Source organism: Cuculus canorus, chromosome 4 (genome assembly GCF_017976375.1).
Source record: "Cuculus canorus isolate bCucCan1 chromosome 4, bCucCan1.pri, whole genome shotgun sequence".
Lineage (NCBI taxonomy): Eukaryota > Metazoa > Chordata > Aves > Cuculiformes > Cuculidae > Cuculus > Cuculus canorus.
This window is the reverse complement of record NC_071404.1, coordinates 38,481,404-38,505,006: the sequence shown is the minus strand read 5'-3', so window position 1 is coordinate 38,505,006 and position 23,603 is coordinate 38,481,404. Positions and strand designations below refer to the sequence as shown.

At 39.0% G+C, this 23,603-nt stretch overlaps 1 protein-coding gene across 3 annotated transcripts in view; it reads left to right on the top strand.

Moving 5' to 3' along the window:
• The first annotated feature begins 11,154 nt into the window (after positions 1 to 11,154).
• The window catches only part of WDR17 (WD repeat domain 17), a 54,123-nt gene continuing 41,674 nt past the window's right edge, over positions 11,155 to 23,603 (top strand). For 2 of the 3 annotated variants that reach the window (XM_054064594.1, XM_054064593.1), the window contains exon 1: positions 21,862 to 22,362. In XM_054064594.1, the coding sequence (XP_053920569.1) occupies positions 22,252 to 22,362 (111 nt within the window). In that variant the 5' untranslated portion in view covers positions 21,862 to 22,251. Of the gene's footprint in view, positions 11,435 to 21,861; positions 22,363 to 23,603 lie in introns of those variants that run through there. The other variant, XM_054064595.1, reaches the window with a different exon arrangement.

Here is a 23,603-nt window from a genome sequence, read left to right as displayed (position 1 = left end):
AACTATGTATAAGTGTACTGACCTGAAGACCAAGGGAAAAAAACACTCCCTCCTTGAGGTTTTCATAGGGACTGAGATTGAGAATCTGAAGTGCTTCAAATGACTTTCTGGAAAATAAGAGAGGCTGACCAGAAGGACATAATAAGGACATTGATAGGGTCTACCAAGAGATGCTATCTCATTTCATAGGATCTGGACCATCTGACTAACCAAGTTGCACTATCCAGCTGGAAGAAGGGTGAAAGTGATAAGCAGTGAAAGTGACATGATAAGCTCTTTTTTCTTTCCTCTCCATAGCTTTCTCCCTTCTCCTCCTTCTCCCCACCCCTGAGAAGTATTATTTGGTTCTCTGCCTCTAAGAAGAGATAGAATATGCATCTAGTGCCCAGATGATTAGATTTAGTTTCCCCAGTTTTTGTGAAAGGCTATGAGCCAATTCTGCTAGCATATTAATTAAAGTCTCTTTTAACTCAGCCTGTTGCAATTAATGATGACACATCAGCAAGGCAATTTTAAAAGACTTGGGCAGTTATTTTCTTTTCAAAGATGCTGAGAGAGATTATTTTTTCCAGGCTGTAGTTCCATAAAACAAGGTAGGCCTGTGCAGTGCTCTGACCTCTCACATGCCTTCCTGGTTCTTGTTTTACATTGCCCTTACTTAGCTAGCACTGGCTTGATATGCATTTGCTTCAACACAAACTGCTCTCCCTCATGAACCAAATCAACTCCAATCAAGCAAAAAGTGGTCAGTTTTATGTTGAGACGGTGATCTGAATGAAAATCAACAATTTTGACTTCAAGAAATTCCTGTCTAACATTAGGAACTGTGTTGTTTTGTGCTTCCCTATGACGTGCTCTGTGTAAGATCTCATCTTATCCTACAGTTCTCCATCTGCAGGCAGGCAGATGTACCCACCACATTCAGCACATCCTGCTGGGAGAAAAACATGATCAAATTGGCTTCATTCTCCTACTCAAAGAAAAGGCATTTCCACTCACTTTATAAACAGATGAGGTTGTCTGGTTTTACTGCAACAGAGGTAACTACCACAGGCTACTAGAAAAGGAAAGACAGAATTAAATATAGTAAAGAAAAAGCAAGATGCTAAGAGACAAAATTATCCCAGATCACTCACTTTCATTCTGTTTCACGGTTTTTAAACACTCTCTAGTTAAAAATTGTGCTCTGCTCTTCAGCAGTTCCCAGCGAAGAAAAGTTACAACTAAAAGGAGACAGAAGGTTACGTGAAACAATTTACATAGCGTTTACAACCCTGAACGAAGAGCATCCCTCCGACTGCCGCCGAAGCTTGCGGGAGCGCAGCGTCCCCTGCTGTACCTGAGTGTTAGGAGCGCTTGGAATATGGCAGAGAAAATACAGGGGATGGTATTAGCAAAGAGTGCCTCCAAGAGCCACTCACTGCTGGCCGGCTCTTAAGAGCAGAGCTTGCTACTGATAAGTGGCAAAAGTTTAAGCTTGTGTATTAGTCAACAGTGATTGTCTAAGTCAGTATGCCTTACAGTGGTACGTGTCTTGAGAAATGTATTTTTTTTCTAAAAGGGGACCGAGGAATGGCAAATGTCTGAGCTCGTGTCTTGATCTGTAGCAATCGTCTAAGTTTGTATACCCTACAGCGGCATGTGCCTTGGGGGATGTTTATCTAAAGGGGGACCTGCTGTGCAAGGAAGAGGCATCCCATAAGACAAGATAAGGAAGCCTGGAATCCACAGTGCAGCACCAGCAGAAAAAAGACTGTTTTTCTCAAAGTCTGGCCTGCACCCCCCTTACTTCTAGCCTTTATCTTTGGACCACAGGAAGGGGGTCCTTAGACCACCTAACTGACTGTCTGTGCCTATGAACACAGTGTGAAGGTATGTCAATGACTCTTTGAAAAGAAATTAATATGTATTACCTGGTGATGAAATTAATATGCATAGATCTGTAATATAAAAGATGCACAGTTTTCTTGCTTGGGATGCCTGTTTTTTGAGGATTAATCCCCCCACGTATCCAGCACTGCTAATAAAGAAATACCTGCTTAATAACGACTATCCTGTTGTTATTGAGTTATTATCTTGGAATCCTTGTCCAGCCACACTCAGCCTCCCACTTCAGTAAGCAGTGTTAGAAAGCAAGCAGGCTTTGAAACTCCATCCTTTGAATCACTAAGAAGCTGCTATACGTACTTCCTTGTGCCCTGCTGGATACCAAAATAAGCAGCATTCTGAGTTCACTTAATACGTGTAGGAGTCTCAAAACTTTAGAAGGACAGACAGTAGGTAACGGCATTTGCCACATATCCGTGTTTGCTGGAACAGCTTCTGATCTCAGCTTTGCACGGTGGTTATGGCACAGAAGCGGCTCCAGTCTACTAACTTCCACAGCAAACAAATATTTCAAAAGGCTTTCACCCAACAATTTTTAGTACGGCTTTGAAATAGCTGTTCTGATAAATTTTGTTATTATTCATTTTTATGCTACAGATCATTACAAGATTATAAAGAAAGCCTCAAAGAAACACTTCCCAGTGGGCAACCATCAACTCACCAACCTCAGCAGTGCCAGATAGGATCTGCCACCAACACACTCTTCAAACCAAATGTAAATTACCTCTATGTCGAAATCGGTATCTTTTATGCTAATCTTCAGGATTTTCCAGGCTAACCCTTAAAAAGAACATCTCCATCCACAAAGCCAGCCCTGCTGTTTGGTAGGTTTCTCAGTAGTGTTGAACGAAGCCATCAGCCTCAGTAAGCAGAGCTTGTAAGGTCAGGAGATGGGTTCTCTCAGCAACAAGGCAAAACCTTTGAGCCTATTACTGGAGATAAGTGTTCTGAAATCTGTAAGGTTTGCAGTCAGGGGAGGAAAACTCACTTGACTTACTTTTTTCCAAAGCTACAGGAAAAAATAGCACAGAATAAGAAAGGAAAGAAAGGGGAAGCAGGGGAAGAGCAAGAGAGAGAATGATATATTAAAAAAAAAAAAAAAAAAAGACCAAGGAATCAAAAACTGTGCTTAACTGCATCAAGAGAAACAGGAAAAACAGAATGTTATCAATATTATCCTAACTTGCCTCTTAAGCTTCAGTTATGCAGCAAAGGGGGCATTATAATAATCTCAGAGTCGATAAACCATCTGGTACAGAATAAGTACTAGATTTGGCTTCTGTTGAAAGCAATGGAGTGTTCACTGACACTGGATTATGAAGTATTCAACATTATGAAAGGTAAAATCAGTTATTTTGTTGAAGAGTACTTTACTCATCTAGGCAAGTCAAGCACATATATGCCATTATTTAACAAGCATAGCAGACTGAAAAGATGTTTTTAACCCTTTTTCAGTGTTGCATTATATTTTATGAATCATCGGCAAATGGTTAAAAATGAAATCCTGTTCTTGCCTTTCAGACTCTTTTCTTGTATTTACACAAATACATTTTCTTGCCTAGAAATTCCAGAATCTAGGCAGTCACCAGGATTTTTCAAACACTTCAATAATCTGAGCAAGACCCAGGTACAGAATATAAAATACTTCTTTAGAGCTATTAGACTGCCAACTGTAGGGACTACCAATCTGTTTACAGCATACTAGGCAATTTCAAATCTATATACTATTTGCTATAGAAAACTACTCTCATCTTTCATCCAAAACATATAAGTTTTCTAAGTACTCATAAAAGCAAATTCCACTGTTGCACTAACATATTTAAGATAGTAAATAATATGAAGAATAAACATTCAGCAGCAGATTGAGTTATTAACTAGAATCACTAATCCAAAACCTGATCTGCTCCCCCAAAAACGTATGACACTAGCCAGCACAAAATTAATTTATTTTTTTTTTTACTAAATGGCAGCAATAAGTAGGTGTTATTCTTTAAACATTTCAAGTAAGATATCAAGATTTTCCAATACAAATTCCACTAGTGTAAAAACAAGACAGTGTTTCCATAGGAAACTGGTTTATTTTAAGAGGCTATTGTCAGAAGTGTTCAGTTTCATGCATTTCACCAAAAACATACACTTGTTTTTGTCAATGCAGAAGACAACTAAAAACTTATCTTTTATACAGTGGGGCATCCAGCTGGAATGCATCTGATCAATCACACTGCTCGAGATCTCTTCTTCCATTAAGCCTGTGGACAGAAGAGAACATGAAAGCCCAAGAACAAAAGAAATTTAAGAGCTTTCTGGCTCCCAGACAAATTCTTAATGCTACCAAGGAGTTTTTAACTGCCATAGTTATACATCATCAACTGCTGGCTCAGAAACATTGATACATAGCAGCATCTGACACTAGTAAAATTTCTAGCATAGTTATTATTATAAATTAGCATGTTGATAATTTTAATAAATTATGAAAAATGTACTTTTCAAAGACAACGAATGTGTATTAACTCTAAAACTCATTGTTAATTGACTGAGTGACACAATAATTACACACATTCTCACAGTATTCAACCTTTATTTCTATTAATTTCCAAAAGGAGTCATGCTAGGATGAATATCCACAGGCCTATAGTTAGGATAATCACATCTGCAGCTTTCCCAGGGGAAAAAAGGAGAAAGATAATTTCTCCCTGTTGCAATGAAGAGAGCAAGTTAACAACAACCACCCCTGTTTTGTTTTCAACCTAGCTGTGTATTTTAAAACATTCACATCCGTCTGAGCTTTGTTTTTTCCAAGTCATTAAAATAATTTCAGGTTATGTTTTATTTTCTGATTTGGCCATTCTTCCAGGCAAAGTAATTTTATTTGATGTTAAAAGTATTAGAAAATATTACTCACACCTGAAATATATATAGAGGCTGAAGTTGCAATAGAAAGAAGTGGCTCAAAAGCATTAAAATAAAACCTCATATGAATGAATAATCATGTGCAGACTGAAAGAAATTTACATTCATGACATAACATTAAATCCATGAACTAATGAAGATTTATGCCAACTACTTATAACTCTTAAAATATTTTTACAACTCTCAGTCTATCCCCAGTAACATATGAACTGCTAATTTAACTTGTACCAATGAACAAATAAGACTGACGCTGTACATATGATTAAGGAGAGAGACAGAATATGTAAGCTCTGTGATCAACTGACTTTTGATTCCATATTTAAGTAAAATACTTCAGATGAAAGCAACATTTCACTGCAAAGCATAGAAGTCTAGAAGCAGACATATTCTTTCTTCTCTTGCAAAAGTTTTACATAAAGGAAGGAAAGTAGGCTTCCTGTGCTCTTGAAAGTTTCAGATCTTTTATAAGGGCTAGTGAGAAGTGAAAAGGTTATTTTAACACTGATGATTAATGTGTCAGTCTGAACTGTCATCATGTATTTCTCTTTCTTATTACTTAAATGATTTAGAGTCACACTGTTCAGTAGCTTAGCACCACACCTAAAAAAACTCAAGAACTTACAATGACTATATAAAGGAAATGTAATGCTCCAAATCAACCTGTTAGCAATTTCTCTAGGTTTGCAATACAACAGTCCAAGATATGCTTATACACATAGGAAAGACAACCTGTCTTTCGAGTGGGCAAGTCTAAAGAGGCATGGGTGCAAGTTATAGCTTGTGGATCTAGGAAATAACCACCTGTCTTTCGACTGGGCAAGTTGATAGCTCATGGATCCAGGACGTGACTATCTCTTCTTTCTCTCTTCCTTGGCCTTATTCTCCTCATCCTCCCCACTTCTTAGAATGGTCACCATTATGACAGCATGGACTTGAGTTTTGGATTTGAGTTCTGTGATAAATGTTTGTCATAGGGTGGAATGTAAAGCGTGACTTTGTTTCTTTCTTTGTCTTAAACATTTTGTCTGAAGACTGGCCATTTGAGTGTTCATTTTGAGGCACCAGCAATGAATAGTGGAGGTGGTGCAGCAGCAGACCTCCCCAAGGACGGAGCTTGGGATATCACAGAGGGCCTCGTCTGTGGTGCCCGGTTCGATGGAAGGGAGTTGCAGGAGTAAGCACTGCTCCCCCTTTCCAGGCCGAGCTCAAGGTCCAAAGCTGGCTGCTACAGGAAGAGGTGATGCAGGGATGGGTGCTGCATTCCCCCCCCGCTTCCTCCACCCACTGGACTTCCAGGGCCAGACCCTTCTGAAAAACATGTGGCAAGACCACCCCAACTCCTGCTGAGGAGAGACTACAAGGTAGATTTAAACAGTGGGAAAAGCACAGCAAAGGAAGAGGGTTAGAAGCAAATAATTAGTTATGCACTTGGTCCCTGAAAGGTTACTCAAGGATAGAAGATGCAGATGAGTGACTGAAAGTAGTAAGAAGCAGGCAGAACAGGAGACGAGAACAGAAGTTCACGGGCAAAATATTAAGAGCAGTAAAGAGATGATTTCGCAGACCTAGAAGAGATCAGACTGTAGCTCTACAATTTAATATATCAACAGCAAAAAGGCTTCACCTCAAAAATGAAGTTCCAGCACAAACAGAAAACCCTGACTCCAGGCAGTCTCCAATGTCCTCTCAAAACCGCAAGGTCTGCATGCATGCATGCTACATATTCTGCAGTGGCAGATTGTAGCACCCATCGCATGACCCCTGCCCACACCATGCAACCCCACTGCAAATCCCAGTCCTCCTGCATGCCCCAGGAGTTCCATGGCCTGCACACCCATCAGCACTGCACGTGGCACTGTATTTGAACTCATCTAAATCTACTGAATCTGGACCCAGCCATCATTGTTTGAGCAAAACAGAAAGCCTTTCCTAGCCAAAGAGGTGATTTCAATCTGTGTCTCAACGCTGACAGATGCTACAATATCTGACCACTGGAGGGAGGGACCAATGGGCACCCTGTGCAAGTGTGTTTCTCACAAAACCATGTGCAGGTGCAGGCTTTATAAACACACATAAAGAAGCACTCAGAGTAGTATAGATAATCTTACCCCCCTTTATATGCTGGGAACCCTAAGTTGTGGAGCGCTGAACGGGCCACTGAGCAGCCTACAGCAGGCTGTGCAGCCCCTGTGAGTAGAAAGGGTTACCTTCTGTTTGTGATTTGAGTTACTATAGGATTTTCTTACAAGAAAACAACTCTGTTCACCACTTCTACTGTTAAACAGGAAGGATATTGACAGGAGAACTTACTGATGCACTTTTAGATAAAAAGGTAGTCCAATCACAGGTACCAAGTGGGAGCAGTCTTGCAGCCTGGTGTTACAATGAATTGGCTGAGTCCCATGGACATTGGACAAGTACAGCATCACATGGGCCTGACAACCAGGTGGGAAGGGCAGCACAGCACAGGCCAGCACCTTCCCAAGTTCAATGTTATCTGGGCCGGTAGCTTTGCAGTATGCAGTGGTCTTATTGACAGGACCACCGCAGGAGGGTGGTGTTACCTAGGCTAAAAGTCCGTTGCCAGTTAAATATCTAGGGGAGTATCAGATGGCTTAAATTTAGATCTCTAAAATTCCTGCTGTAGTTGATAATGATCTGATCAATATAGTCAATGGATTCCAGTAAACAATTCATCTTACCCTAAACAGCTAATCTCTAGTAAACTAGGCTACTCTGTGAAAAACTTTGAAAGATCTTGTAGGACTCCTGTGAGAGACTGACAGCAATGGTAATCTCTATATGTACCGGTCCAGCCCTTCAATGTTAAGTGCCCTAGTCTCAAAGTGAGTCTCACCTCAGTGCTAGATTTTGTAACTAGAGCCTGTCTGCCAGCCGGTTCAGACTAGTGAGCATCCCACATTGCTAAAAAAGCTGCTTTTTTAAAACTGTCGATAATCAGCCAGGGAGAGCCTGTCACCTCGCACTTCCTCAGGTCCTGCAGAACCTCTGAATGGAAATTTACCCCATGCAAGTCACTAAGGACAAGTGAGACTTTCTGATTTGGTTTGATCTCATTTGAAAATGTTGGACTCTGCTATAGATATTCCATTTTCAAAAACGAATTCTAGGCAATGTTGTAACTACTGAAGGACAACATCAATAGCACTGCCAAGGTAGCAGTTCCTCCACTTAAAATAGCTTATTAAAAGCTATTCATTTTAGAAACAGTAGAGACTGTATGCATCTAGTAAAATAACTGCATTAACTAAGCGTAATGAATGAAAATTCCTTCAAGTGTTTTCTTCTTTTGACACCATTCACTAAGCACTTCTCAGCAAGAATGGAGAAAAACAATCATCAGCCTGAGTCCTATTTGAAATCCTTTTCTAGATGTAACTGGACACTTAACGCAAGGTAGAAAACCATGTGATCCCTGCCAGACAAAGAGTACTTTAGGTTGGTTAGCTGAAAAAAAAATTCTTAGCTAGAAATTAAAACAATATTTGCTGACTTCCACAAGAGGTCAGTCACATCATAAAAATACAATGAAAGACACCAAAATTCTAAGTCTTCATTGACTATGCATATGGTGGAATCTGAAACTCCATTTCTTACACAATTTAAAGTTTTTCTAACTTTTTATTTTATTATTCATATTTGGGATAAATGTATCCTGCTTTAATAACATGAGTGCAAGAGAAAATATAGAGTTCTGGTAAGAAAGAGAAACAGCCATAATAAGCTTCAGTTTAGCGTTCGGTGATTGAGAAAGAGCAAGAAACAATTCTATAAAAACCTGAGGTGCGGGTAAGTATAACTAATACTGTAGATAAGACTGTGTACGATGGAAGTGGATGGCGGTAAGCTAGCACATTTCACCACGATACATTTCTTGAGCTGAAAGTCACAGAGAAGATAGAAGCAGGATTTTTTTCTTAATAGTGTAGTAGAATTAGACTTCTTGCATAAAGGAGTTATTATGTATGCCTACATTAATCAAGATTCAGTACAAATTGTATTACTGTTCTGACTAACTAAAATAAAATACAACATAACAGATATTGCAGTGCTAAATATAATCTCAGAATCCAGAGAAAATTACTTTATGCACTCAAATGTGCATAGTCTTATTTAAACAAAAAGTCTCTATCCTTAACATATGAAAGAATATAAAAATGTTTTTCTTTTTTACATATTTAACATTTATTTTCTTTACTCAGCATTCTTTAGATTTAGAAAATGGAGTATCAGTCACAGACTCCAAAATTTGCAAATGAAATCAAACCAAATCAGAGTCTCACTTGCCCTTAGTGACTTGTGTGGGGTAAATTTGCATTCAGAGGTTCTGCAGGACCTGAGGAAGTGTTAGGTGACAGGTTCTCCCTGACTGATTTTATCTGTAATACTGCATCCAGTTCTGAGTCCTCAACAGGAATTGTTTTCCAGGAATAATATTCAGATAGTTCCTGTCCCCCTATCTCAAAAGAATGAAATAGAACTAGAAAAGTTAGAGGAAGTCAACAAGAATGGTTATTTGAATGTGCAGATTAGGTCTTATCTAAGAGACAAAATAAGCTAGACCTGTTCAATCTGTGAAAGGGATGGCTTAAAAAAGCTATAAAAGTGTGAATGACACACGGAAATTGAATAGAAAATGATTATTTCCTTCCTGTCATTAAAAAGGAGGCATATGGATTACCAGATTGACGTTTTAAAAGTATCAAATGCAGATGATTTTCTGCAGGACTTTAAAAATAGAATTCAGTGCAGTGGGATGTTCTGGAGATGAAAAGCTATGGGAGACAGATAAATGCCAAGGATACGTACCCATGATCTAAAGGCAACCTTTAGTACAAGAATTTCTTAGTTTAAAATTGCAAAAGGCCTAATAACAAGAGGGAAAGTATACATTTCTTCTTTATGTTCTTTACATCTACCTCTGCCAGAAGCTTTTGTTGGAGATAGAATATAGTCGTTCTGGGACCTTTTGTATGACCAAGCCCCTAATTCATGATTGTCAAAAAGCATAACATAGAGAAGGAAAGGCTGTGTGGTTTTGTTCCTTACTCTGTTTGCACCTACATCTTGTACTTGCAATGGTCTCTGCAGGCGTGGCACAGCTGCAGCCAAGCAGCTCTGACAGTCCTGTGGAGAAGGACTTGGGGGTGCTGATTGATGAGGAGATCAACATGAGCTGTCAATGTACGCTTGCAGCCCAGAAGGCCAACTGTATCCTGGGCAGCATCAAAAGAAGTGTGGTCAGAAGGGCGAGGGAGGTGATTCTGCCCCTCTATTCCACTCTTGTGAGACCTTGTCTGGAGTAGTGCGTCCAGTTCTGGAATCCTCAAGATAAGAAGGATATAGAGCTGTTGGAATGGGTCCAGAGGAGGGCCACAAAGATGCTCAGAGGGCTGGAGCGCCTCCCATGTGAGGACAGGTTTAGAGAGTTGAACTTGTTCAGCCTGGAGAAGAGAAGGCTCTGAAAAGATCTTACAGCGACCTTCTAGTATCTGAAGGCGCTACAAGAAAATGGAGAGAGGCTGTTTACAAAGGCTTGTAGTGATGGGACGAGGAGCAATGGGTATAAACTGGAGAGGGGCAGATTTAGATTAGACATAAGGAGGAATTTTATTCACCACGATGAGAGTGGTGAGGCACTGGCACAGGCCGCCCAGGGAAGCTGTGGCTGCCCCATCCCTGGAGGTGTTCCAGGCCGGATTGGAGGGGCCTTGGGCAGCCTGATCCAGTGGGATGTCCCTGCCCATGGCAGGGGGTTGGAACTGGATGATCTTTAAGGTCCCTTCCAACGCAAACTATTCTATCACACCGCTCCGCGCTCAAGCGCCAAGCTGGCCAACAGCGCCTCCCCAGCGCTCCCTCACGGTAACGCGGACGGCGGTTTGCCAGCTCGGGAATAAATAAAAACCCCTCTCCTCCCGCAGACAGCGACCCGGCAGAGCGCGGCGGGGACCGGGGCTCGCAGGGACCGCGGAGCATCCCCCGCCCGCCGCCCCGTCTCTAAGCAACGCCGTTCTCCCGCCTTCCCCTCCCCGCTTCCGTCCGCCGTCCAATAAGCGCGGCGGGGGCGGGGCCGCCGGGTTGCCCGGGCAACGGCGCCGGTTTCCCGGTGCGCGGCGGGAGCTGCGGGCAGGTGAGGCGGCGGCCGGGCAGGTGCGGTGGAGGGTGGGGCCGATGGGCAGGTGTAGGCGGCGGGCGGCTGCTCCCGGGGAGCAGCCGTGGATGTGGGCGCTTCTTTGGAGGATCCAGGAGCGGGGCTGGCGGTGTCGCCTGGGTCTTTCTTTATGGCTGCGTCTCTTGTGTCTCGTGGAATCGCTTGGTTGGAAAAGACCTTAGAGAACATCGATTCCAATGGTACCTGTCCGCTACTGAGCCGCATCCCTTTGCGCTTAGCTGACAACACCTCCAGGGATGGTGACTCAACCACTTCCCTGCTGTGCCCAGTAAACCTTTTGGTGAAGAAATTTTTCTTGATACCTCCTCTGAACCTGCCCTGAAAGGAGGCACAGACAGGCTTGAGTGGAAACATCAAATTGATTAAGCGTGAGGGCGGCGGTCATTAGAAGAAGCAAACTGCACGGAAAACGCGACCCTCCGTCGGGAGGGAGAGCTTTGGGTTTGTTTATACCTCAAATGTTTTTTCCTGATGGGACAAGTGCGGGAGGAGGGAGCGAGAACAGCTTAGGAAGGAATGAATCAAGTACAAAACTATAAAGGAATTATTCGAGTACAAAACTACAGGCTAAGCAAATAAAGTTTATGAAAACGAATTTAAGACGGCAGACTCCACAAATGAAAAAAAAAAAAAGTAAAGTTTTCTATGTTAAATAAATTCCTCTCATATCTTAAGAGATGTTGCTTTACATAGAATTGATCATGTGCAGTTTCAGAAGCTATTTTGGAAGGTCTGAAAATACTAAGCGTGAAATCAAAGTCTGAGTGAGGTCTTTAATTACTTGGAATGCTGTCCTAAATATAATTCTAGATTTTAAAATGTGCTCAAATGACAGTGTTCTTAATAATTGATTTAACCACTGCATGATATGGAGTGTAAGTACTTGGAAATTCCTATTTCAAGCCCCTAAATTGGTTGTTTCAAGAATATCTTTCTGATGGTCATGCATTCATGGGTTAGGGAGCGCATTGTGCTTCTTTCTAACAAATTCAAGGGTTAAGCCCCTTCTGTGTTAAGAATGTAGAGCTTTCTGGTTTCATGCCTCAGTTAAAAATTTTGTTGTTACATTATGCAATTTCTTGCTATTCATAAGACTATTTAGGGGGGGGAAATTGAGATAATAAACACATATAGTAAATACTCAAATAGTCTCCAAACTTTAGCAAAGTATTATTTTGCTGAATTTATTCATCTTAAGGCATATTTCCCATTGTTTTAAATTCAGTTCTAGTTGCTAACTTTTGCGCTTCCTAATTTTTTGTAGTCCTAAAATAGTGGAAATTTACTTAGGTAGAGCCATTTGCAAGTAAACTCTTCCCTGATTAAAGGCACAGCTGTACAGGTTACTGATATATTTTAAGATTTCTCTTAGAGAACAAGTGCTTTGCACAAATCAGTCAAGCTAACTTTGTGTTATAGTTATTTATGTTTTGCATATCAGATCTGTTCAAAAGCTTCAGTTAAGGCTATAGTTGTCTTTGGCTAATTGATGTAACCTATATGGAGACATGGTGATCTAAAGAACTTGCAAAGCTAATATGGAGTTTATATGGAGTAAAGCAGATAATGGAAAAATTTTGCAGTATCTTGGGAGTATTGTTTTACTTCTGATTTTTCTTGGTTAAAAAGAAAAATCAGAAGTACTGTCTTCTTCCATCTCTCTATTTCAATGGGAGTGTCATTCTGTGCATTCTGTTACACCAAATCTTGAATTCCTTGAGTAGCTCTGGCTATTTAAAGGACCCATAACACGGTAATAAGTTTGTAATTTGGTCATCTGCTATGAGGAAAATTTCCACATAGCAAGAACAAAATAAGAAAGTCCTCACTGAGTTTTACCTAACTGTCTGTTGAACTCAGTGGGCCAGTATTTTATTTCTAGCAGTAGTAATAGGAGATGATAACTTAGGGAAAGAAATATTTCCTTCTCCTGCTGTCTGTGAGTCAGAGTTAATGTGGACAATTAGAGTTACTTCAGCAAATCCCAGTGAAGATACCATGTAACTCACATATTTGGTTACGTAAGGCAAAAGATAAACAGTAGAAGAAGAGAAGTAACTATCAATATAACATTTGAATTATTGTAAGTGGTTATGAGACCTGAGAATTCAGGCTTAGGGTATAGGCAATTCTGTGATGTAGTGTCCTTCAGGCTGGCAATTATTTATGGTACCATATGAGCTGTATGGAGGAGAATGGAATTTTTGTACAGTATTCTTTCCTTATTTAAGTCCTGTAGTAAGCACTCCTTGACTGAATCCACTGTGGCCATTTATCCCTTATCCTCTTCTGGCATTGGAGACTTTGGCTTTGCTGCTGTTTGAGGGATTCACTGGAATGGCAGTAAAGACATCTGCAGTTCTGCTGACCTTTTTTATGTTGTTAACAATTTCATATGTTAGCTGTCAAGGCGATCTTATCATGTTGTGTGGGAACTCATCTCTTCAAGTTCTTTCGGTCATTAGGTGGTGTTTTTCATTTGTGGTGATGACCTTGGCTGCACCATCATCTCTGCTAAGCCTACTGCTTAGAGTTTGCACTTGGGCTACTTTGTTCAGTTTTATATGGGAAGCTGTATGTGAGCAGACAAGTTGATAATTAGTGATTTCTAAAATCTTTCTATTCTGTGTCCAGTGTCTAATTTCCTGTTTAATGATGGGGGTTCCCCAGCTTTCCCAAGCAGTTGTTGTCATGGACACATTATATACCTCTTCTTCTTTTGGCCGCTTCTCCTTGATGGCTGGTACTTTTCCCACGGTTTATCACATCCAATGTTTGACTGATTTTTGTAAGAGTTTTTTTTTCCCCCTGCCTCTCTCCTTTTGTTGTACTATGGTTGTGTAGTTTTCACTCAATTTCATCGTTGCTTGAAACTGATCAGCTCTACTTGAAGAATTTTTGGGGGGACAGGATTTATCCCATCCTTTGAATTTATGTGTATTGAGATATCTTGGTTTGTTTCTGTTTTAGATATAATCTTTTGCGTTTACTTGTGCTATTAGACAGCCTGCTTTTGCCTGTTACTCAGTAGCCTCTTCCTTAATGAGATGGAAGTTGTCTAGTTTATCAGTAGTCCTAAACCCTAATCTTGTGGGGTTTTGCCTTCTTCTTTAATCTAGTTAAATAATTTGGAGGTTTTATACTAGAGTTGATTTTTACACACTCACTCTCTCTCACACACATACACACACACATATTGGGAAATCAAGGTATAAGAGCACTAACTAATGTTACTCTTTTCATTGCCTTAACTTCTTTTTCAAGTTGTTACTTATTGTCTGAAAATATCTGTAGTGGGACACTGATAACAATGGAATGAAAGAGGATATATTGGATCCCAGGGATTAATTTCATACATAACTTTTCATTCCTGGCATTTCAGTTTAAAGCTTCCACTTTCACGTGTGAGGTTAGTGTTGAGAAGAGCTCTGTAATTGTTTGTTATTAACCTACAACATGTTTTATATACCTACAACATGTTTTTATATAACCTGCTGGCTATGAACATGCATGAAGTTGCATCCCATTCAGATTTCCCCAGAATGGAGGCCAAACTTGTTACAGTTGAAGAAGTTTGGGTTTTGGAGGTGGTTGTGTTGTGCATATTTTTCAGGGTTCTTTTTGCTTTTGTGCTTGTTTGAGCACAGGTGACCCCTGAAGTGTCTGAACAGAACAGTTAAATTGACTGCTCTGTAAAAATTCATAGGGCAGAGAATCTCCACATTTTAGAATGTTATCTTGGAGACAAACTTTTCAAGAGTTGATCTGTTTTGCCAATAAAATCAACTCAATCTTTCCTGTGTCCAGCTTTAGCTAGTTTTCCGAATCTGGAAAATTAGTGTTAGCAGATGAATGAGAGGGTATGTTTTGTACAAGATGATATACAGCTGGATGTCAGCCACACTTCAGGTATTCAGCCTCTCTTAGCTCACCAAATCCATTAACAAATACATGCGAATTATGAGTAGAACAACAACATGACCAAGATCCGAGAGATTTTAAATATTGCCTTCAGCTTCACAGCTAGGGAGAATTATTTCTAGTTTATTAATTTCTTTTTGCTTACTTTGAAGTTATGTTCTCTGTGGGCTTATTTGTGCTTCAGATGCTATATTTATTTTCTGTTGAGGGAAGTTCTTGGTACATTGAATTAAATACATTGAGGAGGTGTTTTTGTTATTTCTTATCTGCCATAGTAATTTACTTAAATATAAATTAAATAAGAAGTAATATTGTCTTAACATCCAAATGAGATAAATATAGTTAAAAATAGTATTACTAAAATATTTACTTTAAAATCTGTTCATTATAATTTCAGATAGGGATTTGCACAATTATAATCTAAATTTATTATAATCTAACAAGTTTCTGAAGAACATGTTATAAAATGGAATGACTTACAATCTAGCTAGACATAGATAAATGCTATGAGCATGATACAGAAAAATACATGCAAGATGTGAGGTGCTTCAGCTTTGAGTATGTCTGAATTTAATATGTGTTGTGATTATGAAACTGAGAGAAACATTTCAGTATAGACATAGCTTTAGGGACAAGGTAATGATTTTTCTCCATATATATATATATATGTATGGAAAACCCAAAAAGGGCACATATATATATATATGTGCCCTTTTTGGGTTTTTTTGACCAAGGAATTAAAAAATCAGAAAATTATTTAACTTACCCTTTTCTCAAATGTTTTATGTATTCTTCACAGAATTTGAAAGCAGGCATCTGCTAAGCTATAGTAACAATGGTGCTGTATATATAAGCATACTTATTTTATGCATATATATTTAAGAGATGTTAAAGTTATTTTCTTAAAAAAAAAAATAGAAGTTTGATGATTTTTTTTTGATTTTTTTTTTTTTCTTCCTCCCCCTAAGATCCAGTTATGGAACATCCTGAGGAAGATAGGTGATCAAGTCCAATCCACTGCTATTGTTGGCAGCTAGAGCCTAATCTCTTCCATAAACTGATAAAGCTCAGTCTTAAAAGTAGCTATGTTTTTATCCTTGTGCTCTTGTGGGAAGGTTGTTCTAAAGTCTCATCCCAGTGCAGATCTGGAGATGATGTTGGTCTTGCGCATCTGTTACTATCAGCTTATTCTAATCACTGTGAGGTGGCCTGGCTACCCTCTATATTGTCATGTCCTGAAAAAGCCATACACCTTGTTGGAAAAGAGGAAATGAGGGGAAAAATGAAAAAAAAACATCTAGAGGCCTGCTTGTATTCCTGCTATTAGTAGCTTGGGGAGGCATAGAGGAAATTTTAATAGCTTGGGAGAAGGTAAATTTAATTCTTAACCTCAGGTGACATAGGATCACCGAGACATATGTTTGCTGTGTCATTATCATATGGTTGCTTATTGCATAGTCTTACTGCAAACGTTGTATTTTAGGATTTATTGTACTATATTTAGGACCATTATATACTTCGTATTCTCACTATAAAGGTTCCTAAAGCACTAATTAATAAATAAAATCTGAGGCTCTTTAGCTGATTTCTTTGCTAGAGATAGTTATGTAATGAATTTAAATAACTCATTACTATTAAAATAATGAGTTTTTATATTTCTGTAGTTTAAGGAGTTCTTAAAGTATTTTGTTCTTCATTTTTTCCGTGTGTGTTTTTTGTTTTGAAGATATTAATTCCTGTAATTAATTTTGTGTGTTTAAAATATGGCACGAGAAAATGCAAAGCTGAAGCATGTTAATCTTTGGTTTATAGTCATTCCGTAGATAATGTTTAATGTTCTGATGGGCATATTATGAAATAATGTCTGCATGATTGATAAAGAATTACTTTTATCTTAGGTGCAGTGAATCTGGAGACAAGCTTACTAAAATACCAATTTCTGCCAAGTGTAAATATAGTCAATTAATTGAAAATAATTCTTAATTTTGAAACATACTTAATGCTACTGATTCATGGCAAGAATACCTGACTTTTCATGGAAATTATACAGCCCAATATCTAAATATTTCTCTATATAAGATTTAAGCAGAAACATAGATAGTGGTTAGAAATGTACTTGGAAAAAAATAAGTCCATGGTTTCTTTGACACCATGTATCAACTACAGATATTAAATTATAGCCAATTTGGTGGCAAAAGTGGGAAGAGGTGGTAAAAGATAGAGATATTTCTTACCTCTTCCATTCTTGAAGATCTTTCTTTGTAACTGAAATGCATTGCTGACTTCAGGTATTGCTAGACAGTATGGGAGAGTAGTTTCAGCTTGTTCATTCCAGTGGCATATTGATCATTATTTTCAGATCTGATCTTTTATACTTTGTTTTCTAGGTAAGCTGTATATGTAAGTTATATTTAGGAATATGTTTTAGCATAAAGGTTGAGGCCACTGTACTCTTCAACATATCCTTTCAGACTCTTTTAAGGTCGTGTCTTTGTAGACAGCAAATTAGTGCCTTACTCTTATAATAGAAAGATACTTGCACTGATGTGTCCAGAAGTTCAATTTCATATCAAATACAAATAGAAGATAAACATTGATTTTGTTGTGTTGTTGTTGCTTAGTTGTAATTCTTGATCTTTGTAGCACAGAACTTTAACCACATATTGTTAATGTTCTTATCCTCAAGCATCACAAATTACAATATAACTTGATTTAGGGTTTTTTTTTTATACCTAGTCAATCAAACTTTGGAGCCAAGTATTCAGCTATTTTATCTCTGATACTGGAGGTAGTAATGTCCACAAACTCTCACTATTCTCAGATTGCACATCCTTTCTTATTATCATATGAGGCAGAAATCATTAAAAGCAGTTGGCAAAACCCAATTATTATTTTACTCCTGCTGCATTGTATATTGGAGGAAATTTCAAAATGTATGTCCTGCCTAATGTCCGGGCTTAAGGTAATTGAAGGCAGTCATCGTCAATAAAGTAAATCTTCACTTGGAATGAAAACTTGAAGCTAGTTGTTTCTGACTCTGACATCATGTTTAACTGTTCATTATTCAATTCTTTTGAGTATAATCCTTATTTTGATTCCTATATCAAATTAAAGAACCTTGTATTTGTGACTGGGTTGATCTATTGTCACTTCAGCCTGTTCTTCAGGCAGTAGTTCTGCAAATATGTACAATTTCTGTTATCCTTAACAGATGATGCTCAAACTTGAGAAGAAATTCCCTATTTTCCAGTATCAACACCTTATGTGAACAATTTTCAAACCTATTTCTTCAGTCACTTTATTCTACAGTAGCACATAGTGGCTTGTGATAGGAGATTCTAGAATTGTGCTAGCTATGTGCATTACAACCCTCACAGGAGTTGCTTGTATGTATAAGGGGAGATGCCTCATATGAACAACATTACCTCCTGTATGGACCTATCAAGTTAATAAACTGTCTATTCCATCCATCTCCTTCATCTGCCTGGTTTGTACTCTCCTTCCTGAGTCAGTAAATTTCTTTGGATCCTTGTAACTCATGGTTTCAGAGCTTACAGCTGTGGGATCCAGCATGTCTGCCATTTACACAGCCCTCTGACAAGGTTGGCTTACTGACCATTCAGGCAACTGTTGGTATACACTGGAGCTTCCCAATCCCAGTCACTCCGTCTCCACAGTGTATTTTCCCCTTATGTTCTATAGTTTGTTCCACTCACCTATCCTTCTCCCCCAAATACACGTGGGGTTGTGAAGTTGAGAAGCAGTCTTCTAGATGAACGTTTTCTGTCTTCTGTCATAGTAACAAGATACTGGTTTTCATTACACTGTTAGGATGGGTATACCGTAGGCTTGGTGAGCAGAGAACTCTTTCAGAATCCAGGGCTAGTTGAATGTTGTTAGATTCTCAAAGGTAATACTGCCAGCAGCAGCTACTTCCCACTGTGAGAAGATAAAAGTGGATAGTGCATTCAAAGTGAAGCACTTTCTAGGTCAGAATGCCAATGTAGTGACCTCTTGCAAGCTTACAAGACTTTCTGGCCTGATAATGATGAGGCATTGAGAGTGCTACTCCTCTGCATCTTCCATTCCACCAATGCACAGGCTCTAATTATCCTTACCGGTCCGTAAGTCTTGCTCTGCAGTCTTAATCTTTAATCTATTTCTTCCCCATGCCAGGATTTTAACTGTGTTCAAGGCAAGATCTGCTGCAGTGCAGCTGTGCAACCTTAAATCAGACTCTGAAAACAATCAAGTTGGCAGAAAGCTCTGGGAAGCCTTGTCCAGGGCCTCCATCCATGTACTTTCTGCCCCCTGGCTCCGGGGCTCCATTGGAGCTCACATCCTTGCCCTGTTCTTTGCCTGAATGCCTTAACTGTGCTGTCTCTGGTCTTAACACCTTGCTGCTACTGACCTTACCTTGCTGAATTCTTGTCTTGATGTCAGAACTGCTTTGGTGCTCTGAACTTCTCTGGTGATCACCCAACTATCAACAGAACATGTTTACCACCACTGAATCTGTTTTGCTGCTTTTGAGTGCTGAGGTATTGTACCCTTCATCAATCCCCACCTCTTTGTGTTCACCTTTGGCTCCTGGCTTCCTACTCACGTAGGAAGTAGCCTACTCACGCTGCTCCCTGTTGGTCTTGCTGCAGGCACATAAGCCCTAATCACAGAATCATAGAATGGTTTGGGTTGGAAGGAACCTTAAAGATTATCTAGTTCCAGCCCTTCTGCTATGGGCTGGGACACCTCCCATTAGACCAAGCTGCTCAAGACACCATCCAACCTGGCCTTGAACACTTCCAGGGAGAGGGTATCCGCAACTTCGCTGGACAATCTGTTCGGTGTCTCACCACCCTCATTGTGAAGAATTTCTTCCTGACATCTAATCTGAATCTTTTCACTTCCAATTTAAAGCTATTCCACTTCATTCTATCACCACATGCTGTTGTAAAGAGTCCCTCCCAGCTTTCTTTTTCTTCAAGTACTGGAAGGCTCCCAGGAGCCTTCTCTTCTCCGTTACGAACAACCTTAACTCTCTCAGCCTGTCCTCATAGCAGAGGTACTCCATTCCTCTGATCATCTTCATGACCCTCCTCAGGACCCATTCCAAGAGTTCCATAGCCTTCTTCCATGTCTGCAAACTTGCTGAGGGTGCACTCAGTCTTGCTGTCTATATCATTGATGAAGATATTAAGCAGCACTGGTCCCAGTACAGACCGCTGAGGGATGTCACTTGTCGCATATCTCCGTCTGGACATCGAGCCATTGACGGTTACTCTCTGGATGGGACCATCCAACCAATTCCTTATCCACTGAACAGTCTATCCATCAAACCCATGTGTCCAATTTAGAGAGATTCCTAATGGAACTCTTCCTAGTGGAAAATCTTCCTCCAAGTCCAGACTGAGAGATAAGGAATAAAGACCACACACTTATCTGAAGGGGAGAGAAGAAAGTCCATGGTACTGTATTATTCATCTGCCTCTATGGAAGTGTAGAAGTTGGCATTCTGAGCATGCTGGCTCATTCGTAGCCCTGACACACGATGTCATTGTGACACTGAGGGACTTGGTGACGGATGTGGACAGTCTGGACATTGCTCTTGAATGTGTGCTGGTATGACTGTGGAGGCAGGAGGTGCTAAGCATTGTAAAATGACCCAGAACAGCCTTAAATCTGTAATGCTGGGTTTGTACACTTTTATTTGGCTTATTTTGTGTATTTCATTTGCCTTTTTAAATGCACATTGCAATGTAAAAAAGCTGAAGTGCTGAGCCTGGCAAAATATCTTGGGTTTATCTAATGTTGTTATATGTATATCTCTGGAAGTCTTATATTGCAGCATTAGTAGCTATTGCAATTTTCACCTCAAATTATGAGGACTTAATGGTTTTGAGTGCTAAATACTAACTGACCTTCTTGACTTGTGACATACATCGATAATATTCTTCTCCTTTCGTATATGCACATATTGGTTATTAGGTATGCATAACAATTTTTGTTTCTATGTAGTTCCTTTACCATAATTGTTCCCTCTAGGAGTTAACTCATGACCCTGACAAGTGTAAAATTATTCTTGCTGAAGTAAGAGTACCTAGTTCCAAAGGGAGGATTGTGAAATGTCCGCAGCATAGGTTTGGTCATAGAATCATAGAATAGCTCAAGTTGGAAAGGAGTCATAAGGCAGAGCCTTTTCGTAATGTCCGACTTGTACTTCCACTGCTGCAATTTCATTTCAGTTCAATTATTTCTTGATTAAACAATTGACTTCACAATCTAGCTTTTGCATTTATTATTTTACAAATTTGGGGAAACAGCTCATTAATCTAGTACAGAAAGGCAGAGGTTGTCTGGGTTCTGTATTTTTTTAAGAAACTGGGATTTTTAGATCTCTATAATCTGTTGAAGATTTGATAGTTGCTGCATGCATGCAGTCAGGGAAATTTGTATGCTAATGTCCCTTAAGCGCAGCTGATTAAGAGTGCTGCTGTGGTACTGAATTGTGGTGTGAGCAATACAGCTTTTATTCATCTTTTTACCTCTTGTTTTCATTGTATAATGCACAATGAAATCTGATGTGAAACTTGGGAGCATACCAGAAAAGGATAACTAGCTGCAGAAGGAATAAATACAGCCATATACATGAAACTCTTCCGAGGGGGAGAAAAGCAGCAGAAGCATTCCAATGAATTAGTGAAAATTGGGCTTTTTAAATTTTCCAGCCAGTGCTAGTGGCTGTAGCTGAGCCCTTCAAGCTCTACTGGCTGCGAACAACAGAGATACAGATCTTTTTTTCTTTCCTTTATTCTCTTTTAAAAAAATGTTAAACATTAAGATGTTCGACACTTGGTATAATCATGGCCCCTCCTACTGTGCCAGTTGAAACCACTCCCTGCATCATAACCAAAACATATTATTCCCCATGATTCTGAAGATAGTTACATTTCAATACAAGCTTTTGTGCACTGAACCACGTTTCTTACAGACAGTACCTTTGAAAAAAAGGAAAATATTTTCTAGGAGACAATTAAGAATGACTCAAGCAGCACCTCCTTTTCAGTGCTCAGCAGCACTGTAAAATCAAGCTTGAAGCACAAACGTGCTTTAATTTAAAATACCTGAATATATAGTCTAGTAATTGTTTTAGTTTTAATTTCTGTTTTCCAGTTCAGATTCCAATACATATAGCACTTAAAGTGCTATTAAAGTATTTCAGATTATATATTTATGAATGTAAAGCTTATTGATATAGAATCGTATCACAGAGTTCAGACCTGATCTTTGGGCACCTTGTGGTTTTGAGTAAATTTTAGCACAGGACTCACTGTACTTACATGTGTTCCAGTTCTGTATTTTTTATTTCAACGGTGCTTTCTGTCATGGCTTGGATGACATATATTTCCCACTGGTTTGATGAAGATGATTGGTATGAAGGACAACAACGAGTAAGAATTGTTTAAATTAATATTTTCTCTTCTACTGCTTTATATTTTTCTTCTTTAAGCTGGTGTTTATTATACTACTAGTGCCAACAGTAACATTCCCATAGGATTATTAAGAGGGTATTTTTAGTAGTTTTAAAGAGGTCTTGAATCATAGATAAGAATATTGAAAATTTTATTTTTTGAAAATTAATGTTGCTAGCTGGATATAAGATATTGGAAGTTTGGTAGCCACTTGCTTTTTTTTCAGCTGCATAATTTAATGAGTAGCAATTCTTTAATATGTAATGAGTTAGAAATCAAGCATTTAATTTTATTTTATTAGGAGCAATTAATATACTGTGCATAGAGTAAGTTAAAATCATTATTAGCAGTAATTGAGAAAAACAAAAATATTTGGGAGATATTAAATTTACTTAGGGTCATTTCCAAGTTGTACCTTGGATATCTGTATATTAACAATTTTTCAAGGAGGAAGAATTGTTACTATAGCAACTTTTGCAGCATACCTTGGATTTTTAAAAATGTTTATTAGCTGCATGCCTTAAGCAAGCTTGATCTACTGCAGCTTTCATGGATTTATGGTTGGAGAGGAATATAAATCACATTTCTTTTAATGTACCAAGCTCTTTTATGTAACCATGTATTTGTGAAAGTTCCGTTTCTCATTTTGTAGTGTATTCTCAGCTACAAATCAGAGTGCAGGAGATACTGTTGAAACATGAAGGTCAGCAGCTGTTTAATTGTATGATTGTGTATTACTTGGTAATGCCAGTTTTGCTTATAAGTATTGAAAACTACCAGATTTTAATAATTGTGCACTGCTTTCATTTTACATGTCACTCATGATATAAATGTTTCAGATAAGAAGTTATCTTTTCAATAGCTGCTCATCAAGGATTCAGGTGTGAGATATGTCAAGAGGGTAAGATCATCTGAAATCAGAAGTGTTTTCTTGGCAATTTCCCAAAAGAAAAGTATTCCTCTGGTGATTGCAGAACTCTGGGCTGGAAGATGACAACAAAATTCTTATAGAGACTTTTAGATGCTTCATACTGAGATCAGACATGGTTGTCTGTATGTATTTGTAGTACATGCAATATCTGAAAACTAGTTTCATACCTAGAAATGTCTGGTACCACAGGATTATAGATGATGGTTTTGTTACCACTGTTAGATATGGTCTCAGGGGTTGATTAGATACGTAGTTCAATGCTGTTGGTGATGTACTGTTAGAAATGACA